The 23517-nt window shown below is 35.4% G+C and overlaps 1 protein-coding gene and 1 long non-coding RNA gene across 2 annotated transcripts; both read right to left on the reverse strand.

The window, feature by feature from the left end:
• Positions 1-401: 401 nt before the first annotated feature.
• On the reverse strand, positions 402-3078 carry LOC127151979 (uncharacterized). The gene is made up of 3 exons (XR_007825015.1): positions 2742-3078; positions 1998-2094; positions 402-540 (listed from the first exon to the last, which is right to left on the reverse strand). It is a non-coding gene; the product is annotated as an uncharacterized LOC127151979 (long non-coding RNA).
• Positions 3079-19056: 15978 nt separating this feature from the next.
• zgc:103482 (uncharacterized protein LOC450001 homolog) lies at positions 19057-22744 on the reverse strand. Its single transcript, XM_051092411.1, has 8 exons — positions 22351-22744; positions 22090-22198; positions 21843-21989; positions 20090-20161; positions 19917-19997; positions 19601-19766; positions 19340-19528; positions 19057-19192 (listed from the first exon to the last, which is right to left on the reverse strand). Exons 1-8 carry the CDS (start codon positions 22589-22591, stop codon positions 19148-19150), a joined length of 1050 nt encoding a protein of 349 aa, XP_050948368.1. The 5' UTR covers positions 22592-22744; the 3' UTR covers positions 19057-19147.
• Between the last annotated feature and the right edge of the window lie 773 nt (positions 22745-23517).

Below are 23517 nucleotides of genomic sequence, written 5' to 3' on the forward strand. Positions count from 1 at the left end.
TACCCCATACAAAAATATATGTTTATGTATGTATAATACATGCATTGCCATATATGAAATGTATATAATTATTAATATATGTGAGATATATGTATGTTTTTATTATGTTGTATACAAATTAGACATATATGCATGAAATATATGGTATCATATATTTAATATTTTAATATGTGATCTTTGATCTTTAAATAGAGGTTGTAGACACATGTAAGACACTCTACAAAGTTGCAGTGCATTGCACATTTCACACCTTTAGCCTTAAATGTTAAATGGTACAGAAAGTTACACAAAGAAGCATCTTTATTTAAACAGAATTTATTTAAATAGAAAAAAAAAGTTACTGACCTGCACAATCAAACAGGACAAAAAAGAATTACATATATAAACTGATCAAAACACTGAACAGGCATAAGAAACAGAACATCAATTGTAGTGGTTCAGCTAAAGGTCTACAGGTTTGTATTCCCACAGCTTGGTTAGTTTTTTGTTTATTGCCATCCCCAGTAGGCCCCAGGTGAAGAAATTTCTGGATTCCAGCATCTGTAAAAAAAAAAAAAAAAAAAAAAAAAAAAAAAAAGTAAAAGTTAGGTTTTTATAAGATAATTACAATAAATTTTCTGCACCATATATGATTTCAGGAAATGCACCACATTCAAAAGCAACTTTTTAGCTTTGGTAGTGTTGGGTGGTACAGTAAACTAAACTTGATTTTAGTCAACATGATATTAAAATATAAAACCTGCTTAAATCTTGCAATCCAACATTGTACCAAAGTTTAATTTAGGTTTTTAGTTAGAACTGTGCCTGTATCTTAAAGTGATTAACTACTATAAGATGACAAATATACTGAGTATTAAACATGGTTGGTAAAGTTAAAGATTATTTTAAAACTGCAGAATACTCATTATTTATGTAATAATTATAAATTGTAGTTGTAAAATATTCCCAGATACCACAAGGACATGGCAGAACAACGACAGAGCACAGCCTGCATGCCCATTCAAATTATATGTCTCTATATACATGAAGAACTAAACTATAGTAACCCAAATGCTCAATGACAGAGTTCACAGGTTACAATTTAATTTGCTATTTAGCATCAATGAAATAAAGTGTTTACATTCATAATACCTAATATGTGCATCGAGAATGTGGCCTGGAGAAAAGAAATAGAGGGGTGGAACTATGACATGGGTTTTTGAATGACAATTTTGATTAAATCCCCTAAAATAAGGTCTGCGGTTTACACAAACTCATAATATTTTCACGTTTTATTCTATGACATAAAACACACCAGTTAAACCCCACTCTTGATTTTTATTTATTTTTTTTTTTTTTAAACTGTTATGTTTCTTAAAAAAGGTGGTTGCTAACATGCTGCTAAATGGGACTACAGGCCCTGTCGGAGGCATTAAACGTCATCACGCTGAACAGTTTATCAATTTACAGTATTTTCCAATTGTAGTATAATTTATGGTACAATTAATTGTAGAATAACCAATTAATAGTTTCCCGCATGCAACACAAGTCTTCGGATGGAAGATGCTCATTTGATCGCTTTCCTACTGATATGGGGACTCTCTCTGTATTTGTACCATAAATATTACAATTATTCCATATAAACACCACATTTACTGCCTTTGTCACAGTCAAAGTGAAACTTTAATAATCTATAGTGCTTAAAGCCACGTTACGGCCACATGAAGCTGTTAGAAAGCAGACAGATTAAGGATTTTCTAGAAGCAAGGATAAAATAATATTTTGTGTACCCACCCTAACAAAATTAGAGCTGAAATGTGGTACTTCATTCACTAAAATAAGTTTAATCTAACCATATCCCAAAACTCACTCACTCCACTGTTATTTAATAGATTAAATGCACTAGAATTGTATTAAATAGTACATGGAGACACATTTTTAACTAAAATATTTTGTTGATTTGATTTGTTTACATGTATATTGCAGATGCTAGTTTTGGTTTCAATAAAATATTTAACCTTTTCTGTGTAGATGCTCCATCATTCACATCACTGCCATCCACATCTGCAGGTTCGGCCTCCATTTCTATTTTCTGAGAATGTCGGGACTCATTACCTTGTCATGGGACACAAACAAGAATAGCACAATTATCAGCAATGATATGAACAAAATTTACTACGATAGATTAACCATATGTTTAAAACCCCACAATCACATCCTTTAGTGTAACTTACTGTACCTTTATGCAATATGCACATACATGTGCTTACGCACCCACTCTAGGCATGTCACGGACATGTCAATGCACTTGGTGCAATATAACCAAGTACTGTCATTTACTATATGAATTCAAGGTGCTTGTATTTAAATAATTCCATTTCGTGCAGTTTTATAGTTCTAGTCTAGACTACATCTCAGAGATAAACATTATAATTTTCATCCATTATTTTTGTCAGACAGCTTTAAATAATTTCCAAACGTGGCATTGCTTATCAAGTGAAAACAATGAGCTCACAGTATCTCCATACAGATTAACCTGTTACCCAAAAGCTAAAATTAACTTTAACGCGAGCAAATTGCAAAACACATCAATGCAGCTGTAATCATAACATCATATATACAACAATGACAGGGAATATTTAAAACATTAGCTGATCTATATAGAGACAGAGGCTCTTGCAGACCAAAACAATCATATAACACTTAGTTTCTATGTAATATTAGTGTAGGAATAAAGCGTTGAGTAAATTAGTGTAAATTACCTGCACCGCTGCCACATTCAAAGGCGTTTCATCCACTCCACTCAGTGATGTCGGTCTGTCTTCGTGCCCGTCTATAAAATCATTGTCGTTTATTATGTGAAGGTACTGGCACATTTGTTATCCTTCCACTAAGAAAAACATCTTACTGCAGATGACTGTTTGTTTAGCCGCAGCCATTGCTCAGACTCTGCCGTTAGCGCGGGTGTGTTTGAATTTTGGCGCATGCGCAAAAGCGCTATTGTGACGTTCACATACAATCGCTCATGTATTTTAATAAAATGCATTTTAGTTCATTGATGATGAGAGCACATATGGACAAACAGTTACATGAAGTGTTTCCCCCTCAATAACTCTATAATACATTCCTACAAGTAACTTTTAGTACATTGGCATTTTTGAACAGGTTATATATTCATCTCTACTTTTTCCCCCAGAAAACTAAATTGAAACAATTAATAAAGTTAAGCAATGAATTGTGTTATATGATTTACAATAAGCAGTATCTTTTAGGCATATATGGTTAATAAACTTGCATAAATTCAGTATATACATTGGTAACAAATGGTCAAAACATAGAGTACCATATATAATTTTGATATATATTGTTAACATATATGGTCATAACATATAATACAATATATAATTTTGATATATATTGTTAACATATATGGTCATAACTTATAATACAATATATAATTTTGATATATATTGTAAACATATATGGTCATAACATACAATACCATATAAAAGTTAAACATATATATACTTTCAATATATGTTTATATACAAATTGTACTATGGGAAATTCATATATGTTATAAACATATATCTACATATATCCAGAAAATGGATATATGTGATAATAATATATTGCCCTATATTTAACATATATGAGAGTAGCACTTCTGATATAGGTACATATATGTCATATATTACATTTCCGTATGGGGTTCTCACCACTAGCCATTCACCATGTCAATATGCAACATAAAAAACAGTGATCATATTGGTAACACCATTTAAAGGTGCATTTAAAGATGTAAGAATATTGTTGCTGACAATTTAACTTTTGTCTCTCTAGCCGTCTTGCAGAAGAACATCGTTTTGGTTGTGCTCCGTCTCTCCGCAGATGAATGTGGTGTACATATGGATGCACAATATTTTAGCACAGCGTTTAGAGAACTACATAAATATATATTTCCAGACTCAAGCTGCCTACAGCTTACATAGTGTAGCTTTAAAGGAATAGTTCACCTAAAAATGAAAATAGTGTTATTTACTCACCCTCTTGTGGTTGGAAATTTGTACGCATTATCTTCACATAGATCTTTTCCCATACAGCTTAAGTTTCAGTCTGTTCCTCACACATCAGATATGAAGATCCACTGATAATATATATGTGATAATATATAGAAAAAACAGTTTGTTACAGTATTTTTAAATCTTTGTTAACATTTGTTAAAATACAACTATTCATTATTAGTTCATGTTAGCTCAATAATATTAACAATTTTTGATTTTAATAATGTTTTAGTAAATGTTGTAGTAAAGGCCCAGGCACTAGTCACTAGACTATTTTCGAAATCTTAACTTAGCTCAAAACCATGGGAGACCACAGACATGAAAACAGTTTCAACTGATTTTTAGCCTTATAATCCTCTAAATGCGCACACTAGATAATTCGACCAGACCGAGAGACCACACACTTGTTGAGTATAGGAACGATTTCACAATGACACAAGATCTCGTGGGTCTCCAATGTGACTAAAGAAGAAAAACACATGGAGGACAATCAACGCTGTCAACTGGCGCACGTTCTGTTGTACAGTGCAAAAATGGTAAAGAGGAATATGGGTGATGTTCTTTCTCTGTACTCTACGTTCGTGGCATGTTTGTGGCTTGCTCACTCTCATTGGCTATCACAGATATCACGTCAGAGCCAGCCAGCTCAAGAGTCGTAAATATCAGACATGTTTGACAATTACAATTTCTGTTTGGAGACTCTCAATCTATATCGAGAACAGTTAAATAAACGTAATGACAACGTAATGAATAGAGTATTTTTTGGACAAAAAATAATTTGTGACAAGCCTCAAATCGGGCCATTATGGAAGCCCGTTTCCGCCTTTGAATAAAAAATTAAAAAGGTAATTGCGATCTCAATTCGGAATTTTTCACAGAATTAGGTGTTACAAAATTCATACTTTTTTCTCAGAATTGTGAGTTATAAACTTGCAATTGCGAGTTATAAAGTCAGAATTGCTAGATATAAACACAAATCTGAGAAATGAGTCAGAATTGCACAATATAAAGTCGCAATTGGGAGTTATAAAGTCAGAATTGCTAGATATAAACTCACAAATCTGAGAAATGAGCCAGAATTGCACAATATAAAGTCGCAATTGCGAGTTATAAAGTCAGAATTGCTAGATATAAACTCACAAATATAAGAAATGAGTCTGAATTGCACAATATAATATAAACTCACAAATATAAGAAATGAGTCTGAATTGCACAATATAAACTCGCAATTGCGAGTTATACAATTCTGAGAAAAAAGTCAGATTTGCGAGTTTGTGTCTTGCAATTCTGACTTTTTTCTCAGAATTGTGATAAATTGTGAGAAATAAACTTGCAAATCTCAGAATTGCGTGATATAAGCTAGCAATAATGAGTTATAAAGAATTACGAGAAATAATATTGCAATCCTGAAAATCAGAATTGTCAGTTATTTTAATTTTATCTCACAATTCTGACTATTCCTCGCAACTGTGAGTTTATATCACGCTGAGACGTATCAGTCTTTTTTCCCCGCTCAAAACTGGACTTTATAACTTTCTGAAGAAGTCAGTCAGAATTGCGAGAAAAAAGTCAGAATTGTAAGATATAAACTCGCAATTGCGAGACAGTCAGAATTGCGAGATGCAATTTCGCATTTCTGACTTTATTTCATGTATGTTTGAGTTTATATCATCTAATTCTGAGAAAAAAAGAATAGAGAGAGATATAAACTCACAATTTTGACTTTTCCTGACTATAACTAGCAATTGTGAGTTTCTTTCAGGTAATTCTGACTTTATAACTCGCAGTTACAAGTTTGTATCTCGCTATTCTGACTTCATTTCTCAGAATTGCGAATTTATATCTTGAGTGGAGGACATAGGCTTCCATAGGCCACCCTCCCCCTTAAAATCTTTAAATGTAGCCTTAAAAATTAAAATGTGTCACCAGCCTAAGGTTAACAAATGGCTTAGAATTGTTTTTCATTATTAGTTCATGTTAACTAATGTTAACAAATGGAACCTTATTGTGAAGTGTTATTGAAACGTGTAAAATGCAAAGATTCTACAAAAAAATTAATAAATAAAACTATAGTGCTACTCTGAAGAAAAAAAGACAGCATATACCGTCATGGCCAAAAATATCGGCACCCTTTCAATTCTGTCAGAAAATGCAACCCTTTTCTCAGAAAATTGCTGCAGTTGCAAATGTTTTGGTACTCACATGTTTATTTATTTATTTATTTATTTGCATTGGAACAACACACACAAAAAAAAAAAACAGAGAAGAAAAGTCAAAAGTCAAATTCCACACAGAACCCAAAAAATGCACTGGATAAAATGATTGGCACCCTTACCTTAATATTTGGTAGCACTCCCTTCCTGTAACCATGAATGAGTTTTTTACACCACTCTACTGGAATTTTTGACCACTCTTCTTTTGCAAACTGCTCCAGGTCATTCAGATTTAAAGAATGCCTTCTCCCAACTACTGTTTTGAGATCTCTCCACAGATGTTCTATAGGATTCAGATCTGGACTCATTGCTGGCCATTTCAGAACTCTCCAGCTCTTTGTTTGTAACTATTTCTGAGTGCTTTTTGAAGTGTGTTTCAAGTCATTGTCCTGCTGGAAGACTCATGACCTCTGGTGGAGACGCAGCCACTGTGTTGTGGCCAGTGATACAGATTTCATGATACCGTTCACACAGTCAAGGCATCCAGTGCCAGAAGCAGCAAAGCAACCTCAAAACATCTTTGAACCTCCACCATGTTTGACTGTAGGGACTGTGTTCTTTTCATCGAAGGCCTCATTTCTTTTTCTGTAAACAGTGCCATGATGTCCAGGCTCTACTTTTGTCTCATCTGTCCACAGTATGGTGTCCTCCTGGGTCTCCTACCATAGCGTCCCTTTTTATTCAGATGGTGACAGATAGTGCAGATCAGCTTGAAATTGTTTGGAAGTTAATCTGGGTTCTTTATCCACCATTTGAACAATCTTTTGTTGTAATTTTTTAATTAATTTTGCTCTTCCATCCACATCCAGGGAGGTTAGCCACAGTGCCATGGGCTGTAAACCTCTTGATGATATTGCACACAGTGGACACAGGAACATTAAGATCTCTGGAGATGGACTTGTAGCCTTGAGATTGTCCATGTTTTTCTACAATTTTTTCTTTCAAATCCACAGACAACGCTTTACACTTTCTTTTCTCCAAGCTCAGTGTGACACACAACACAAAGGTTCAACTTTTCTCCATTTTAACAGGTTGCAAGTGTGATTGCTATATTGCCCACACCTGTTACTTGCCACAGGTGTGTCTAAATACAAATTACAGGAGCATCACATGCTTGAAAAGCAATTATTTCTTACAATAAGGTGCCAATAATTTTGTCCAGTCCATTTTTGAGTTCTGTATGAAATTTTATCAAATTTGACTTTTCCTCTCTGTTTTTTTGTGTTGTTGCAGTGCAAACAAAAACAATAAGCATGTGAGTACCAAAACATTTGCAACTGAAACAATTTTCTGAGAGAAGTGTTGCATTTTCTGACAGAATTGCAAGGGTGCCGATATTTTTGGCCATGACTGTAGGTTACAATTTTGAGTAAACTGATCTTATTAACAGAAGACAGAAAAGAAATCTCAAATGACTAGCCTTCCTGTTCATATTTCTGTGTTAATTCACTACAGCATTAGGCTGCTTCGTTGCACTTTAACGACACTACAAGCCACATTCTACCAAATGCAAATGAAATGTTTGGTAATGCTCCACTAAGAGAACTTACATCCACAACATGACCTATCGCACCCCCAGAGGTCTTATGTTTTCAATTACTAAAGACTAGCAGTGATTTACTCAGCCAGAAACACATTGGAGAAACAAATTCAGGTATCGTACATCCAAGTTTTCACAAACAAATGAAGACAAACACATGAAATGCCCTGCTGAGCATCCCAGGAGAGGTTCATAGGGCAGCTGACCCCCTCACCACCCACTAGAACCATTACAATGACCTTTACATGATCATGGAAACTCCTAGCATAGTCTCAGGATGTTAATAATAACATAATAATTTAAGGCAGATATTCACATCCCTCGGGCCAAAGCGGTCATACATATGCATGCAAAACAAATAGTCCTTGACCTACAGCTCACAGATTGTTTGTTGCTAAAAATCACATTTCGAATGAAATATTCATAGCTGTCACATGCCTACACACATTTCATTATTGCACAACACCGCTTATGCATAGTTAAATAAAGTAGAGATGTACGTGGTAGCAAAAAGTGCCACTGGAATTGCAGGTTAGTGAAGAACAAGCTCCATGCCAGTGAAAACAACCATCTCAACTCCCAAAGGACCCAAGAGGTCGGTGCCTGGTGATAAATGTGGCATAGGTTATTTCTGACGGTAAACACATTAAGATAAAGCAAGCGTGCTGAAGGGCCTTCTGGGTGTCTACCGTGGAGAGTGTGAACTAATTAAACAGCTCTACAGAGCTGTGTTTGGACTGCGCTTCCATAACCTGTCAGGCCCGCGTTGTATCACACCACAGGGAGATCAGCAGTTGACTAAAAGAGAATCACCTGAGGGCATTTATCCACATTCAGTAGGCTGGATGACATGGTTGGGCAAGGGTAGGTCAGACCGCACACTGTCCGTGCCCTAAAAAGACAGAAACCGAATGAAGAAACCAAATACAGACCATCTCTAGTGACCTGCCGGTGTTTTAATGAAAAAGAATACGTAATTCACACATTTCAAAGAGTCCTGAGCTGATGCCAAACTCTGTGGTGCTGGAATATTAATATTTTGATTAGTCATCTCTGGAAATGTTCCAGACAAGGTTAGTGATTTTCATCACAATGGCAGAGAAATGATAAGAACCCTAAAGAACAGAAAAAGAATTTGAAATATTTCACGTTTAAATGCAACCATGGAAACCGGAGCAGGAACACTGGTCAAGATTAGAAAAGAAATTCACTCATGCTGTCATAAACATCCTTGTTTTTTAAACAGATAACCATAAATAGGTTTACTTGACGATGACAGCTAATTCAAGTCCAATGTTTTGTTTTTATTGCTCTTTTTTCATGTTTTCGCACATGTTGGGAAGATGCTACAGGTGAATATAGGGTAAAAACAAATTTATATTCATGTGAAATATAAGCTGAGATCGCCCTTCGGTGATTCTCTTTTAGTCAACTGCTTATCACAATCATTTTTCCATTACAAAACATCACAAGCAAAAATATTTTCACAGCCTTGCTAATATGATTGTTTTTGCTGAGACAGAAATAGTTCCAGACAATGTCTTCAAGCAACACCCTGGACTTAATCAGTGTTTTGAACAAATCAAAATATAACTCACTCATAAAGACAGTAGTCACTTGTTTCATTTCTGAATGAAAGAGTGTTTTGAATGAATTGGTTGATGATGAATAATTCAATCTCATTTACTTGGTTCATTTCTATATGAATCAGCATTTTGAACAAATCAGTTGCATGAATAATTCAATGAACCACTCATAACGATAGTCACGTTTTGTTTCAGAATGAATGAGTGTTTTGAACGAATTGATTGAATGAATGATTCCATAACTCACTCACTTGGTTAATTTCTATGTGAATCAGTATTTCGAACAAATCATTTGAATGAATGATTCAGTGAATCACTTATAAAGAATGAATAAGTGTTTTGAACAGATTAGTTGAATGAATGATTTAATGACTCACTGATGAGATTCGTTTCTGTATAAATCAGGTGTTAAAAAAATATGTTAACTTGTTTCATTTCTGAATCAATGTTTTAAATAAATTGGTTGAATGAATGATTCAACAACTCACTTTCTATATGAATCAGTATTCTGAACAAATCATTTGCATGAATGATTCACTGAATTATATAAGGACAGTCACGTTTCATTTCGGAATTAATCATTGTTTTAAACAAATTAGTTGAATGAAAGATTTAATGACTCACTGACGAGATTCGTTTCTGTATAAATAAGGTTTCAAATAAACAGGTTTATTTGTTTCATGGCTCACTAATAAAGTCAGTAGTCACTCGTTTCGTTTCTGAATTAATGAGTGTTTTGAATGAATCGGTTGAATGAATGATTCAATAACTCACTCACTTTGGTTCATTTCTATGTAAATCAGTATTTCAAACAAATCGTCTCCATGAATAATTTAATGAATTTACTTATAAAGACAATCACATGTTTTATTTAAAAAACAATCAGTGTTTTGAATTAATTGGTTAAATGAATGATTCAATAACTCACCAACTTGGTTCATTTCTATATGAATCAGTATTTCAAACAAATCATTTGTATGAATGATTCAAGGAATCACTCACTAAGACAGTCACAAGTTTTGTTTCGGAATGAATCAGTGTTTTGAACAAATTAGTGGAATGAATGATTTAATGACTCATTGACGAGATTCATTTTTGTATGACTCAAGTTTCAAATACATAGGTATAATTGTTCAATGGCTCACTCATAAAGTCAGTAGTCACTTGTTTTGTTTCTGAATGAATGAGTGTTTTGAATGAATTGGTTGAATACATGATTCAATAACTCACTCACTTTGTTTCATTTCTATGTGAATCAGTATTTCAAACTAATTATTTCCATGAATAATTCAATGAATTTACTCAAAGACAGGCACGCTTTGTTTAAAAAAGAATCAGTGTTTTGAATTAACTGGTTAAATGAATGATTCATTAACTCACTCACTTGGTTCATTTCTACATGAATCAGTATTTTAAACAAATCATTTGCATGAATGATTCAATTAATCACTCATAAAGAAAATAGTCACATGTTTCGTTTCTGAATGATTGAGTGTTTTGAATGAATTGGTTGAATTAATGATTCAATAACTCACTCACTTGGTCCATTTCTATGTGAATCAGTATTTGGAACAAATCATTTGCATTAATGATTCAATAAATCACTCATAATGTTTCATTTCAAAAAGACTGAATGTTCTAACACAATGGCTGAAAAAATGATTTAATGAAAATGTTTGTTTCTATATGAATCAGGATTCAAATAAATACGTTTAAATTTTTAATGGCTCACTCATAAAGATTCGCTTGTAATCATGTTACCTGCAGAAAGAGTCACCAAAACATCCCACCACTGATACACAGACTGACAAAAATAATTCAAAATGTACCTTTGCTGTCATAAACATCTTGATTTTTGTCAGTAATTCCTCCTAGTTATAATTTTGCTTTATGCCAGCTGATTCAAACGCTAGTTTTATACATCATTGCCTGTGATTTCACCATTTAACTGATTTTAATCCATAGCCAGAAAAAACGAAACCTGCTGCATCTTAAACAGAATATTTAATGCCTATGATTCTATATATATATAACATCTCATGCATATTAATTACCCACAGTGATGACTAATATTACTTGTTGCTTGAATACATTTAACATAGTAGACCAAATCAATACCAAGAAGGCCAAATTGTGATGGATGCACTTTGTGCTGACACAGAGCTCTAAACTCAGTGGGATAGAGAGCTAAGAGCTCCCATAGCTACTGAATTAATAATGAGCATGGGTACTGCTGATTGGCCCACTCTATCCCTGCAGGGCAAAGCAGCCTGTGTCTCTAAAGCCCTGATTGATTAGCTGCTTATTATTAATAGATATGGGTTAAGACTTTGATACAACCGGCGTGCTTGAAAACACACACATCAAATGTGTATAAAAATAGTACAAATATATGCATATTGCAGTATGCATAATCAGTTCCAAGCAAACAGTGTCAAGAATACAGTTCTCGTAGTAAACAATCATAGTGTGAAGTAGAATTTCTTTGTGTGAGATGAATGAAATCGAGTCCCAAATGTACAATGTAGTTTATCAGACTGCACTTCCTTAGTCGACAAGTCTCTGCAGTATCATGCTCTCCAGGATTCAAGGTTGCTAAAGGCTCAGCCTTAAAGCCCTAATCAATATGTTGGGTTTGACTCTTTGAGCTCCACACCTACTTACCATGGAGCACAACCTTGAGAAACCACAAAAAAAGGAGTGAGAGGGAATTTAGGCTTCTAGTACAGCTGTCCAATCACAGTGCAGGACCCAAGAGAGGACATGAATTGTAATGAGCTCGAGAGCGATCAGTATGGATAAAAGTGAATTTTGGTCAATGTAATTTTGTACTCTACTGATAGGTTTTATCAACATAAGAAGATTACAACAAAATTTTTGGAGGGTTTCAGCTGTCAGAAATTAGAAGGAAGTGTGGAAGCCCTTGCTTTCAATGACTTTAGCACATCTGCGGCCGCAGGACATCACTAGTTTCTGAGACTGCGCTGGTGTGATCTTGATCCACTTGTCTTCAACTCTCTTCAATAGTTTGGTAACTGCAGTGGGTTTCTTAGCCAAAACTTAGTCACCAAGGATTTTCCAGCGATTTTCAATCAGGCCATTTCATTATTTCACTGTTCTTATCTTCAAGGAGCATTGTCCTGCATGAAAATTGCAAGCTGATTGGGAGATGCTTGCAGGGAAGGAACAGCATATTATTGAATTGATGTTCTGATAAACATTTGCATTGTATCTGTAATAGAGGCCCAACTCCTGCTGCACAAAACATCCCCCAAACCATGACACTTCCTCCTCCACCTTTCAGACTTGTTTACACACTTTGACTTAAGTCTTTCCTCAGTTTGATGCCAAACAAAATGTTTCCCATCAGACCTAAATATAATAAACTTGCAGTAATCACTAAAGTGAACTTTGGACCAGTTCTCCTCTCTCTACACAGCATGCTCCTCAGCAAAGATGAGTCTAGCCTTTTGATTCTTTCTGCTGATGAGAGGCTTGGTCGCTGAGACCGCACTTTCAGTCTGACTTCTCTTAGAGTGTGTTCAAACTTGTCATGTTTGGTTTGATTAAAACAAACTCTGGAGGGATTGCTCTATTAGTGCGGTTCATTTGAGTAAGTCATGTGAACCCTGGTGTGCAGCAAACAAGCGGACCGAGACCACTAAAAAGATGGGTGGCTGAATTTAGTGGTCTCTTTTTAGTGGTCTCGGTCCGCTTCCAAGCAAACTCAGGTGCAGTTTGAATGAAGTATGATCACAAAACAGACCAAATACTTCTAAATGATCCAAAAACAGGAAGTAATGACAAGATGCAACACTACATTGTAAAAAAAAAAAAAAAAAAAAAAAAAACTTAAGTCAACTTAAAATAATGTTACTCCGCTGCCTTAAAATTTTAAGTTCAGTCAACTCAAAAAAAAAAAAAAGTTAAGTCAATTTGAAATGTTAAGTTGTACTAAGGGTCAACTTAGAAATTTGAGTTGATTCACTTTTAAATTTTAAGGCAGCTGGGTAACAAACCCAGCTTTTAAGTTTAACAAACCAAATTTTTAGTTTAGTCAACTCAAATATCTAAGTTATCACTTGGTACAACTTAACATTTCAAATTGACTAAACTTATTTGAGTTAATTGAAGCAGGGTAACAAATTATTTTAAGTTGACTCAACAAACTGTTTTCTCGCTTTTGTTTTTTTTACGGTGTATGCAACATGATTTCACGAAGGGAACCAGTGGTGTACCCCAAACAAAATAAGCAGGGGGCAAATATGGAGCAACGAGTAGGTAAAGTGCCATTTATGAGCTTTTTTGAGTTTGCAGATGGTGAAAATAAAATCATATACACACAACAATGAGCGTGCTTAGTCCAGCAGACGGCATTAGGTGACTTAAAGTAGCGCTGAGCAGAGCGATCAGTGAATGGGTACTTTGATGATATACACTCGCATCACCGCTTTAATTTGAATACACCTTTCCTTTTGTTTGGAGTGTTCGGTGCGTTCCGTCACGAAATATACGTCATTCACCCCAACCAATCAGGTTGTGAACGTATCACTATACCTTTAGGTTCGGTATCTTTAGGTTCACTGTCAAAAATGCCAGTGTGAACGCTAAGCGAACCAGGACCAAATGTATCATTTTCCTTTTTGGTTCGGACCAAATGAATGAAACGAACCGAACTACAAGTGTGAACACGCCATTAAACATGCCAAGACAGATCCTTACCCTGTTCAGAGCTAAACTGGAAAGCAATTCCAGCTGCAGTGTTGAACCTATTCCCCACTGAGAGTCTCTGCATTAGCCTTGCATGGACAACTAGCCTTTTTGGAGGGCTTGAATAAATTAGTGTCATTGTAAACCTGCAATATTTGAGAAATCACAGATTTGGAATGACCAGATTCTCTTGCAGTGTCTGAAAGGGTCATCCCTTTGGCCTTCATCTGGACAACCTCCTGTCGCAAGGTTTCAGTTACCTTAGAGCACCTTGCCATCTTGCAATCTCAGCGAAAATTGGAGGAAGTTAAATAGGGTTTGTCATACAACTAAAGAAATGAGCACCAGGTGCCAGATTAACACCAATAAACTGGAGGTATCTGTAAGTGTTCTGATCGGAGTTCTTTTTCAAATATCTAATTTAAGATATACTGTGCTTCAGAATACATTTACGAAATATGCTTAAAAAACTGCCCTTCTACTCCTGTTATAATAATAATAAATATGACTAAGCAGTGACCTTGAAATTTAGGAAATTATAGGTTGCTCTCTAATTCTTGATCTCCATTGTATATATACACACACTGCATATATAAAACTGCATACATGTTATTATATTTAATTTGATTGTTTTTTTTTATTGTTTTTCATAATAAATATCTCTGGAGTACAAGATTTCTTTTCTGTTCTTTTTTCTATCCATGTAACATCCATGATACATTAACACTATTTTTGAAGTACAGAATAATAAAAAATGTAGACTTGGAAAATCTATATTTGTCCATGTTTACAAAACGGTGCGAGTAATCAGGATGTAAATGTTCTATTAAATGATTCTGTAATATCTTTCATAACATAGTTGAGAAACTATGTGCAAATGTTTAGTAGGAGTTTACATTTCCGTGCCAATGTGATGAAAAACACTCGTTTAGATTAAACACTGCTAATTATTACATACACTAATGTGCATACATAAATATGAAATATAAACATCTTTCAACTATATATAATCAGTCGAGAGGGCTGTATAGAAAATGAGCACAAAACCAATTTGGTTTAAATTTTTGACATTAGTCTCTTACCTTTAAGTCCTGAATTCTCTACATGCAGAGAATTTTTTAAACAGTCCAAATGCTATAAATGTCATAAGAGAAGAAAAAAAAAACACTTAAATTCCGTACGTTTTTTTTCTGGGTCCCAGGAGGATAATATCAACAAATCCAATACAGATGAAATACAAGCAGGTCCGATATCAGCTCAGTTCAGATCATCTCGTTGCTTATAGAACCATCCGCTCCACTGCATCTGCAGCAACACTAAACAAAAGCCTTCGTCAACACCATACAGTAATCTGAAGGAAAACAAGATCTCTCTTGTTTAAGATTTAGCCTAACATTTGTTCAGGAAAAATAAACGACAAAGGTACAAATGCTTTTTTGGAGTTATACCAAATTCAACACCATACTGAATCAATCACTCTTTGGGTCCCGAGGCCAGCGATCAATCACCATTTGTTTTTTACGCCCCAATGGATCTATATTAATTCAAAACAGTTGACAGTTAATTATAGGTCACACACAGTTCATGATCTCCACAATAGCCCTTAAATACAGAGGGAAAACACAAGATGCCAAGACAAAGAAAACTCTGGACTTGGGTGCAGAAAATATTGCGAACACACATCCTAGTATCACTGCTTTATCCATCTGGATTCACTCTGTCAGCTACAATGAGCTCATGCCTGTGTGTGTTTCACCAGCTCAACACTATCCGCAGAAAAAACAGCTCTGAGAATGCAGAAAGAACACTTAAGCCTAACATTTACAATCACCTCAGTGTTAACGCAGCCACGGGAATCTGGCCCAATCCCTCTAAAAAAAACACCAGACTCTCTTCAAAGACTAAAACAGGGTGTATCATATGACTACACTAAGACAAGACTCTTACAGCTCAAAGATAAGAGTGTCAGAGCAATCAGGAGGGACAGCGAAGCTGAAAAAAAAAAGTGATTTCAGCAGATGTGAGGTTTTCTTTCACTACTGTCCATTTCCTTATTGAGGAATCTGATTTCAGAGTTCACTGCTGCCAGGCTTGCAGGACAGCGCTCTGCGGTTCTTTTCAGCAAGATTGGCAGTATTGTCTAGCGGACTGCCAAAATCTATAGTGATACACGGTGAGCTGGAGGAAACAGCCCATTGTAAATTTAATTTCCCTTCACTGTATGACTAGCAGTGTGACATTCCATCACCAGCCAAAGCACTGAGAGCTTCAAGGAAACTTGTCTACCCACAAAAAAAAAAGAAAACAAGCTTTTTTTCATGACATCAATTTTTTTGTTTTTAAAGTAACATATTTCAAACAGCGGGACAGAGTATAGGATCAATGATTCAGTTTTACTTAAAGACTCACCATTGCTTACTGCACACAGAAAATAGTGTAGAAGTACAATGGACGTCCTACTGGCAGCAGGTCCATGAGAGCCAGATTCAACTTATTCTCTGGGGTATTTCGCCCCCTGATGGTGAAGAGAAGCACTGCACTAAAAGAAAAAGCTGAGATCAAATGGTTAGACAACAGCAGGGGTCATTAAACTTGTTCCTGGATGGCTGGTGTCCTGCAGAGTTTACCTCCAACTTTCCTCAACACACCTGCCTGGAAGTTTCAAGTATACCTAGTAAGCTGGTTCAGGTGTGTTTGATTAGGGTTGGAGCTAAACTCAGCAAGGACACCGGCCCTCCAGGACCGGGTCTGGTGACCCCTGGACTACAATGAAGTTAATGGTTTTAAATATTTCTATATATGCATTATTCAAACTCTTCTATACACACACAGCAGACAGACAAACTCCCAACCATTCACAAGTTTGGGGTCTGTCTGTAAGATTTTCTACAATATTATGAAATTATTATGCTCACCAAAGCTGCATTTATTTGCTCAGTATGATAAAAACAACACATATGAAACTACTATTTGAAACAATACATTTTACTTGAATATAGTATTTTTAATGCAAGTTTAAATTTAATATAATTTATTTCCATGATGGCAAATCAGAATTTTCAGCAGCCTTTAACCCAGTGTTCAGCATCACTCGATCCATCAAAAATCATTCTAATATGATGATTTGTTGCACAAGAAACATGCACAGTTGTGTTGCGTCAGATTTTTGTGGAAACCGATACCTTCAGGATTCTTGGACAAAATGTTCAAAAGAATGGCATTTTTTTCTGAAACAATTTGCAATCATGTAAGTGTATTTACTGGCATGTGATCAATAAAAAAAAAAAAAAATTAGCTCACTTCCAGGATGAAAACTCCCTGATAATTTACTCACCACCAGGTCATCCAAGATGTTCAGGGGCCAGTTGCATAAAAGGTTTAGACTGGTCTTAAAAGTTAGTCAGGTTTTTTTTTCCCTTTAAAACAGGCCAAAATTTTTAACAATTCAGTTACATAACTTAGATTAGTTAAATCTAAAATTTAAGACTGATTAACACTTGGTTAACTGCTAGTTGGTCAAACTAATTCTTAAGACACAGTCTTAACATAAAGACTAAGGGCCGGTTGCATAAAGGGGTTAGACCAGTCTTAAAAAGTAAGTCAGCCAAATTTTTCTTTATGTCTGGTCCTAATGTTTTATATTCAGTTACAGAAAAATGTAGATTAGTCCAAGCTGGATCCAAAAAATAAGACTGATTACTCTTTGGTTAACTGCTAGTTTATCAGACTAGTACTTAAGACGCTGTCTTAACATAGAGGCTAAGTTTATGCAACTGGCCCTAAGTTTATGGCCTCAGGTCTTTCTCCCTTCAATCAAAAAGAAATTGAGGTTGAGTAAAACACTCCAGAATTTTTCTTTATTTAATGGACTTCAATGGGGACCATTGTGTTGAAGGTCCAGATTGCAATTCCAAGAGGTTCTACACAATCCCAACTGAGGAAAAAGCGTCTTATAAGTCATACACACACCTTGCACTAGTTCGACTTCATGCATTACATAGCCACGTTGGAGGTCACACGTGACGTAGGCGAAAATACCAGCCCAGTGTTTACAAAACAAACGTGCAAAGAATTTCAAGCTTTACAAAAAAGGTAAAACAACGTTGAACGATTTTGCCTACCCTACCTTTGTGAACTGAAGTACACAGACAAAGAAATAACCATGCATGAAATCTGCAAACCATGCAAATACATAATGCAAAGCCACGCGTTGCACAGCTAGTGCAAGACGAGCACATCTGGTTAAAAAGTATTTAAGGTTTTATTTTTTAGAAAATAATCAATTTCACTAGACAAGACCCTTATTCCTCAGCTAGGATCATGTAATGCCTTTTGAAGCCGTAGTGAAACCCCTGTTTGGACCTTCAACCCATTGAAGTCCACTATAAGGAGAAAAACCCTGGAATGTTTTCCTCAAAAACCTTCATTTCTATTCAACTGAAGACAAACATTAACATCGTGGATGACATGGGGGTGAGTAAATAAGGACATTTTAATTCTGGAGCTAATGAATCCTTCGCGCACTTTGCAGAATGATACATTTGTTGACCCCTAACATTTGAAGGATGGTGAACGTACTTTTAAGGGGAGGAAAAAAAAAAAAAAAAACCACATAACACACATTTCCTCAAATATATGCAAATGGTGAGATACCATTTTCCCCTGAATTTGATTCATACTCCAGGAAATTACAGTTCAGTTCCAAGTCACTTTCACCTTGCTTAATCCCCCATAACTCTTCTGGCTAATCACGTAATTGCAGAAACTTGTCTACATTATGATTTTAATATGCCTAAATGCTTAACATACAGTGTTCACTCAGCATCAATATGCCTTTAACAGCATGCTTTATTTTCGAACAAACTACCGCTCCATCCTCTTACAACAGTACATCCAAACAAGTGCAGAAGTTTCAGAACGATACACAAGATGACAACTACAGCAACTGCAAAGAACCAACTTTGTGCATTCCTTATTTTTTATTATTTCAAGTGCACAGTTACCAACATGGGTTGCAGAACAGTTTGATCTCCACTCTCTTCCTCCAGAGGAGCTTTAGGCCAATGCAGGGAAATCTTCTGGATCATCTGGGTTTGGAGCCTTAGAAAACACAAAAATATGATTTAGCCCCAAACCACCACATAGCATGAACACCCATCTGGCTTGTAAAGCGCCTTAAAGTCTTGCATTTGACAGCACTGTGTTGTCAGGGCATGAGCAATTTATGATGCAACCAAAACAACTTACGGATTCCAGTTTTTGAGGAGATCTTTGGGATGGCATAGATGGAGCCCCACGGCCACGACCACCTCGCCCTCCTCTACCACCACGAGAGGGCCGAGCCAGGCTGCCAAAGTTGATCTCCAGTTGACAAGTGATGTCATTGGCTGGGCGGCGGAAAACCACATCCTCTTCATCCAAGCCATTACGACGTTTCTAGAACAGGAACAGCAATCATAGGAGTCTGTTCGATACAGATTCAAAAGTGCTACAAATAAGACTCCTCACCTGAATGAATTTGGACTTATGGATGACCACAGCCTTGGACGGCACAGAGGTGTCTGCCTTACGGATATTCAGCTCTACTTTGGGCCTGCTTTGCTCCTGTAGAGCTTTCCACTCATCCAGTGTCATCTCTAGGGCAACCTCAATCACTTCCTCGGTCTCAGACGGTCTGAAAGAGTAATAAGAGCAGCAATCATAAATTTACATCCATTATGAATTATAAAAGGAAGCTCAGGTTCATAAAGTCAGCAAATAATCATATTCACTGTCAAGCATCATCTGCGTTACAAGATATTTCCTACAGCTGTGAGAAGCGGACCTGTTTTCTCCATCAGTCTCTACTGCCTCCTGGGTCTCCTCAGTTTCAACAACTTCACTAGGTGACCCCTCTTCAATTTCACTACAAGACAGAAAAAAAACGACAACAGTTTAAAAGGTAGGGGGGAAAAAAGCAAAGTGAGAAAAATCTGACAATATAAAACAAAACATCACCTCATATGGTCTCTCACAGAGCCCCAGTTGCGAGATCCACTGCCGCTACGCTTCTCTTCTGATCGGACACTCCTGATTTTAAAGCAAAGTATTATTTAACAGTGGTCTCAAACTCAATTCCAGGAGGGCTGCAGCTCTGTAGAGTTTAGCTCCAACTCACACCCACTTAATGGTTTCTAGTAATCCTGAAGACCTTGATTAGTTGGATCAGGTATGTTTGATTAGGGTTGGAGACAAACAGTGCAGAGCTGTGGCCCTTCAGGAATTGAGCTTGAGACCAACGTTTTAACAGACTGCATGCACAGAACATTCTAAGCTATGTTTCAACCCATTACTTACAACCCAAAAATGGGTGTCAGACCATTTCTGAAAATGTGATAAAATGTGATCACTTAAAATATCCTAAATTACTAAAAATAATAAAAATGGTAATAAAAATACACTGAATTTAAGTTATATTAATTGTATAGCATTCTATAAAATTTTGAACAAATTTCATAAACTTTTGCCAATTCTCTCAATACGTTGTATACACTACCAGCCAAACGTTTTTGAAGTTTTTAAATAAGTCTGCATTTATTTGATCCAAAGAAGAGCAAAAACAGTAACATTTTGAAATTTACCATTTAAAATAACTTTTCTATTTGAATACATTTTAAAACAATTTATTCCTGTAACCTCAAAGCCCAGTTTTAGCATCATTACTACAGTCTCAGAGCCTTCAGAAATCATTGTAATATTCTGATTTGCTGCTCAAAAAAAAAAAAAAAAAAAAAAAAAAAAAAAGTTGAAAACAGCCGAGTAGTATTTTCTCTTTTTCAGGTTTGATGAATTAAAAAAAAAAAAAGTTAAAAAAACAGCAAAGTAGTCTTTTTCTTTTTTTTTTCAGGTTTGATGAATAAAAAAAATAAATAAATAAATAAAAAAAAAAAAGAATGAATTAAAAAAAAAAAAAAAAAAAAAAAAAAAAAGTTGAAAACGGCCAAGTAGCATTTTCTTCTCTTCTTTTTTTCCCAGTTTGATAAATGTTTTAAAAAAAAAAAAAAAAAAAAAAAAAAAAAAAAGGGGTCAAAAGGACAGCTTTTATTTGAAATGGAAATCTTCTGTAACATTATAAGTGTCTTTTTAAAAGAAATAAATACTAACTACAAAAGCTTTTCATTTCAGATAAATGCTGATCTTTGGATCTTCCAATTCAAAGAAAAAAAAAAAAAAAAAAAAAAAAAAAAAGAAAATTACTCCACTGTTTTAAATATTGATAAACATTTCTTGAACAGCAAATCAGCATATTAGAATGATTTCTGAAGTTTCATGTGACACTGAAGACTGAAGTAATGATGCTGAAAATTTAGCTTTGATCACAAGAAAAGATCACATTTTACAAATATCCAGATAGAGGAGGCATTTTAAAATGGTAAAATACTTTCAAAACTTCATTTTGCTGTATTTTGGATTAAATAAATGCAGGCTTGGTGAGCATAAGAGACTTTTAAAAATACATATATATTAAAATGAATATCTTACTGTTCAAAAACTTTTGACTGGTCGTGTACATTAATTTAATATTAAAACAAAAAGTTTCAATATTTCACTGTTTACTTCTGTGTAGTTGTGTATAATTGCATTATTTGTACATTTACATTTTTAGATTTATTACATTTACATTACATTTACAAGATGCCCAGTATAAAGTTCGGGCCCTTTTGACCACCAAATTAGACTCTTAACATGACAGTAATGAGTCACGGCTCACGCTCGGTCACTGCCACTATGTCTCTCAAACTCTCTCTTTCCCCTCTGGTCAAATCCATCACTGGATCTTGGATATCCTGGGCCTCGGGCTCCTCGTCCTCTTCCCGTACCTCTTCCTCTGACAGGCCTGTCCAGCACATCCACAGGCCTACAAACAGATGAAGATAGATGGAGTGGCGTGCAAGATAAATTCAGGAAGATGAATAAAAAATAAAGACATTTATTAACCGGTAATGAGAGACATTTACCGCTCAACAGAGAAACTGAGTGGGGTGTCGGCATCGCTAAATTTGCGCTCAAAAGTCACACGTCTCTCTATCCGCTCCTCAACTTCTCCACGAGCAAGACGGACTTGGCCTACAAGCACATGTCCACAAACAAATGAAAACACTTTATATCCACCTACAACTTAAACAAACAGCACACAGGTTAATTAAATTAGTGGATAATTATTAAAACAAAGGTTTGTCGCGTCGAATAAAACTAACGACAGCCCGTCCTTCACTTACCTTGTCCTCCTCCACCTGCTGGAACAGCAATTTTCCTGTCCCTCTGAGTCTCTTTCTTCCCAGATTTAGTCGTGGTTGGAGTTTTCTTTGGCTCCTCTTTCTTCTTCTTCTGTTTCTTTTCTATCCCTGCCGCGTATAAGATGTCGAAAGGGTCGGATTCATCGTCCAGCAGCCGCCCGAAACGATTTGCAACGGCGCATCCATATCCCTCATCAGGCATCTCCTCTACTAACTCCTTCATCTTTATCGATTATCGCAGGGGAAATGAAATAATCGAGTCGCTATCATTGAAGGACTACAAACACAGCAGAACTGGCGTTAAACAGTGCCCGAAGATTGAAACCCAGTTTGTGAGCACAAATTAACGTAACCGTCAGATGTGACACTCAGCCAATTGAATTCAGGTTTATATATAAGCAATTAGTCTCCGCCCCGGAAGTCAAGTTTCCAGGACGCGCTCATTAATATTAATTACGCACTCAAACGTTGATGTCATGTTATAGAAAATAAGTTGGGTTACTTACTGTTGCCCATTTTGCGACTGTAAATGTTAACAAGATTAAAACTATAAATCTATTATCATTTCTGTTCATTCATTTTTCTCATTACTATAAATTTCATAATAAAGCCATCTGATATGCAAAACAACTATAATAACTCAAAAGTATTGACAAATTAGATCAAGCAAACTGGTCAAAAGTTTTTTAACAGTAAGATTTTATTGTTTTTAAACAAGTCTTATGCTCACCAAGCCTGCATTTGTTTGATCTAAAATACAGCAAAAACAGTAAAAATGTTGAAATATTTTACCATTTAAAACAACTGCTTTCTATTTTGAAATATTTAAAAACGTAATTTATTCTTGTGATTTTAAAGCTGAAGTTTTTTAGCATCATTACTCCAGTCACATGATACAGAAATCATTGTAATATTCTGATTTGCTGCTCAAAAAACATTTTTTATGATGTTGAAAAGTAGATTTTTTCAGGTTTCTTTGATGAATACAAATGTTCAAAAGAACAGCATTTATCTGATATTTTTTAGTGTCTTTATCATAACTTTTGAACAATTTAAAGCAATATATTACTGCTATTGCTGTATTTTGGATCAAATAAATGCAGGCTTGGTGAGTAGAAGAGAATTAAAAACCTTACTGTTCAAAAACTT

Source organism: Labeo rohita, chromosome 21 (assembly GCF_022985175.1).
Source record: "Labeo rohita strain BAU-BD-2019 chromosome 21, IGBB_LRoh.1.0, whole genome shotgun sequence".
Classification (NCBI taxonomy): Eukaryota; Metazoa; Chordata; class Actinopteri; order Cypriniformes; family Cyprinidae; genus Labeo; species Labeo rohita.

Excerpts from the sequence above, each read along its gene's own strand:
- zgc:103482 (XM_051092411.1), bottom strand. The coding sequence starts at position 22,591 with ATGAAGGAGTTAGTAGAGGAGATGCCTGATGAGGGATATGGATGCGCC. Across the intron at positions 20,162-21,842 it reads CATAGTGGCAGTGACCGAGC|GAGTGTCCGATCAGAAGAGA; the intron begins GTGAGCCGTGAC and ends CTTTAAAATCAG. Across the intron at positions 19,767-19,916 it reads GAGACTGATGGAGAAAACAG|ACCGTCTGAGACCGAGGAAG; the intron begins GTCCGCTTCTCA and ends TTACTCTTTCAG.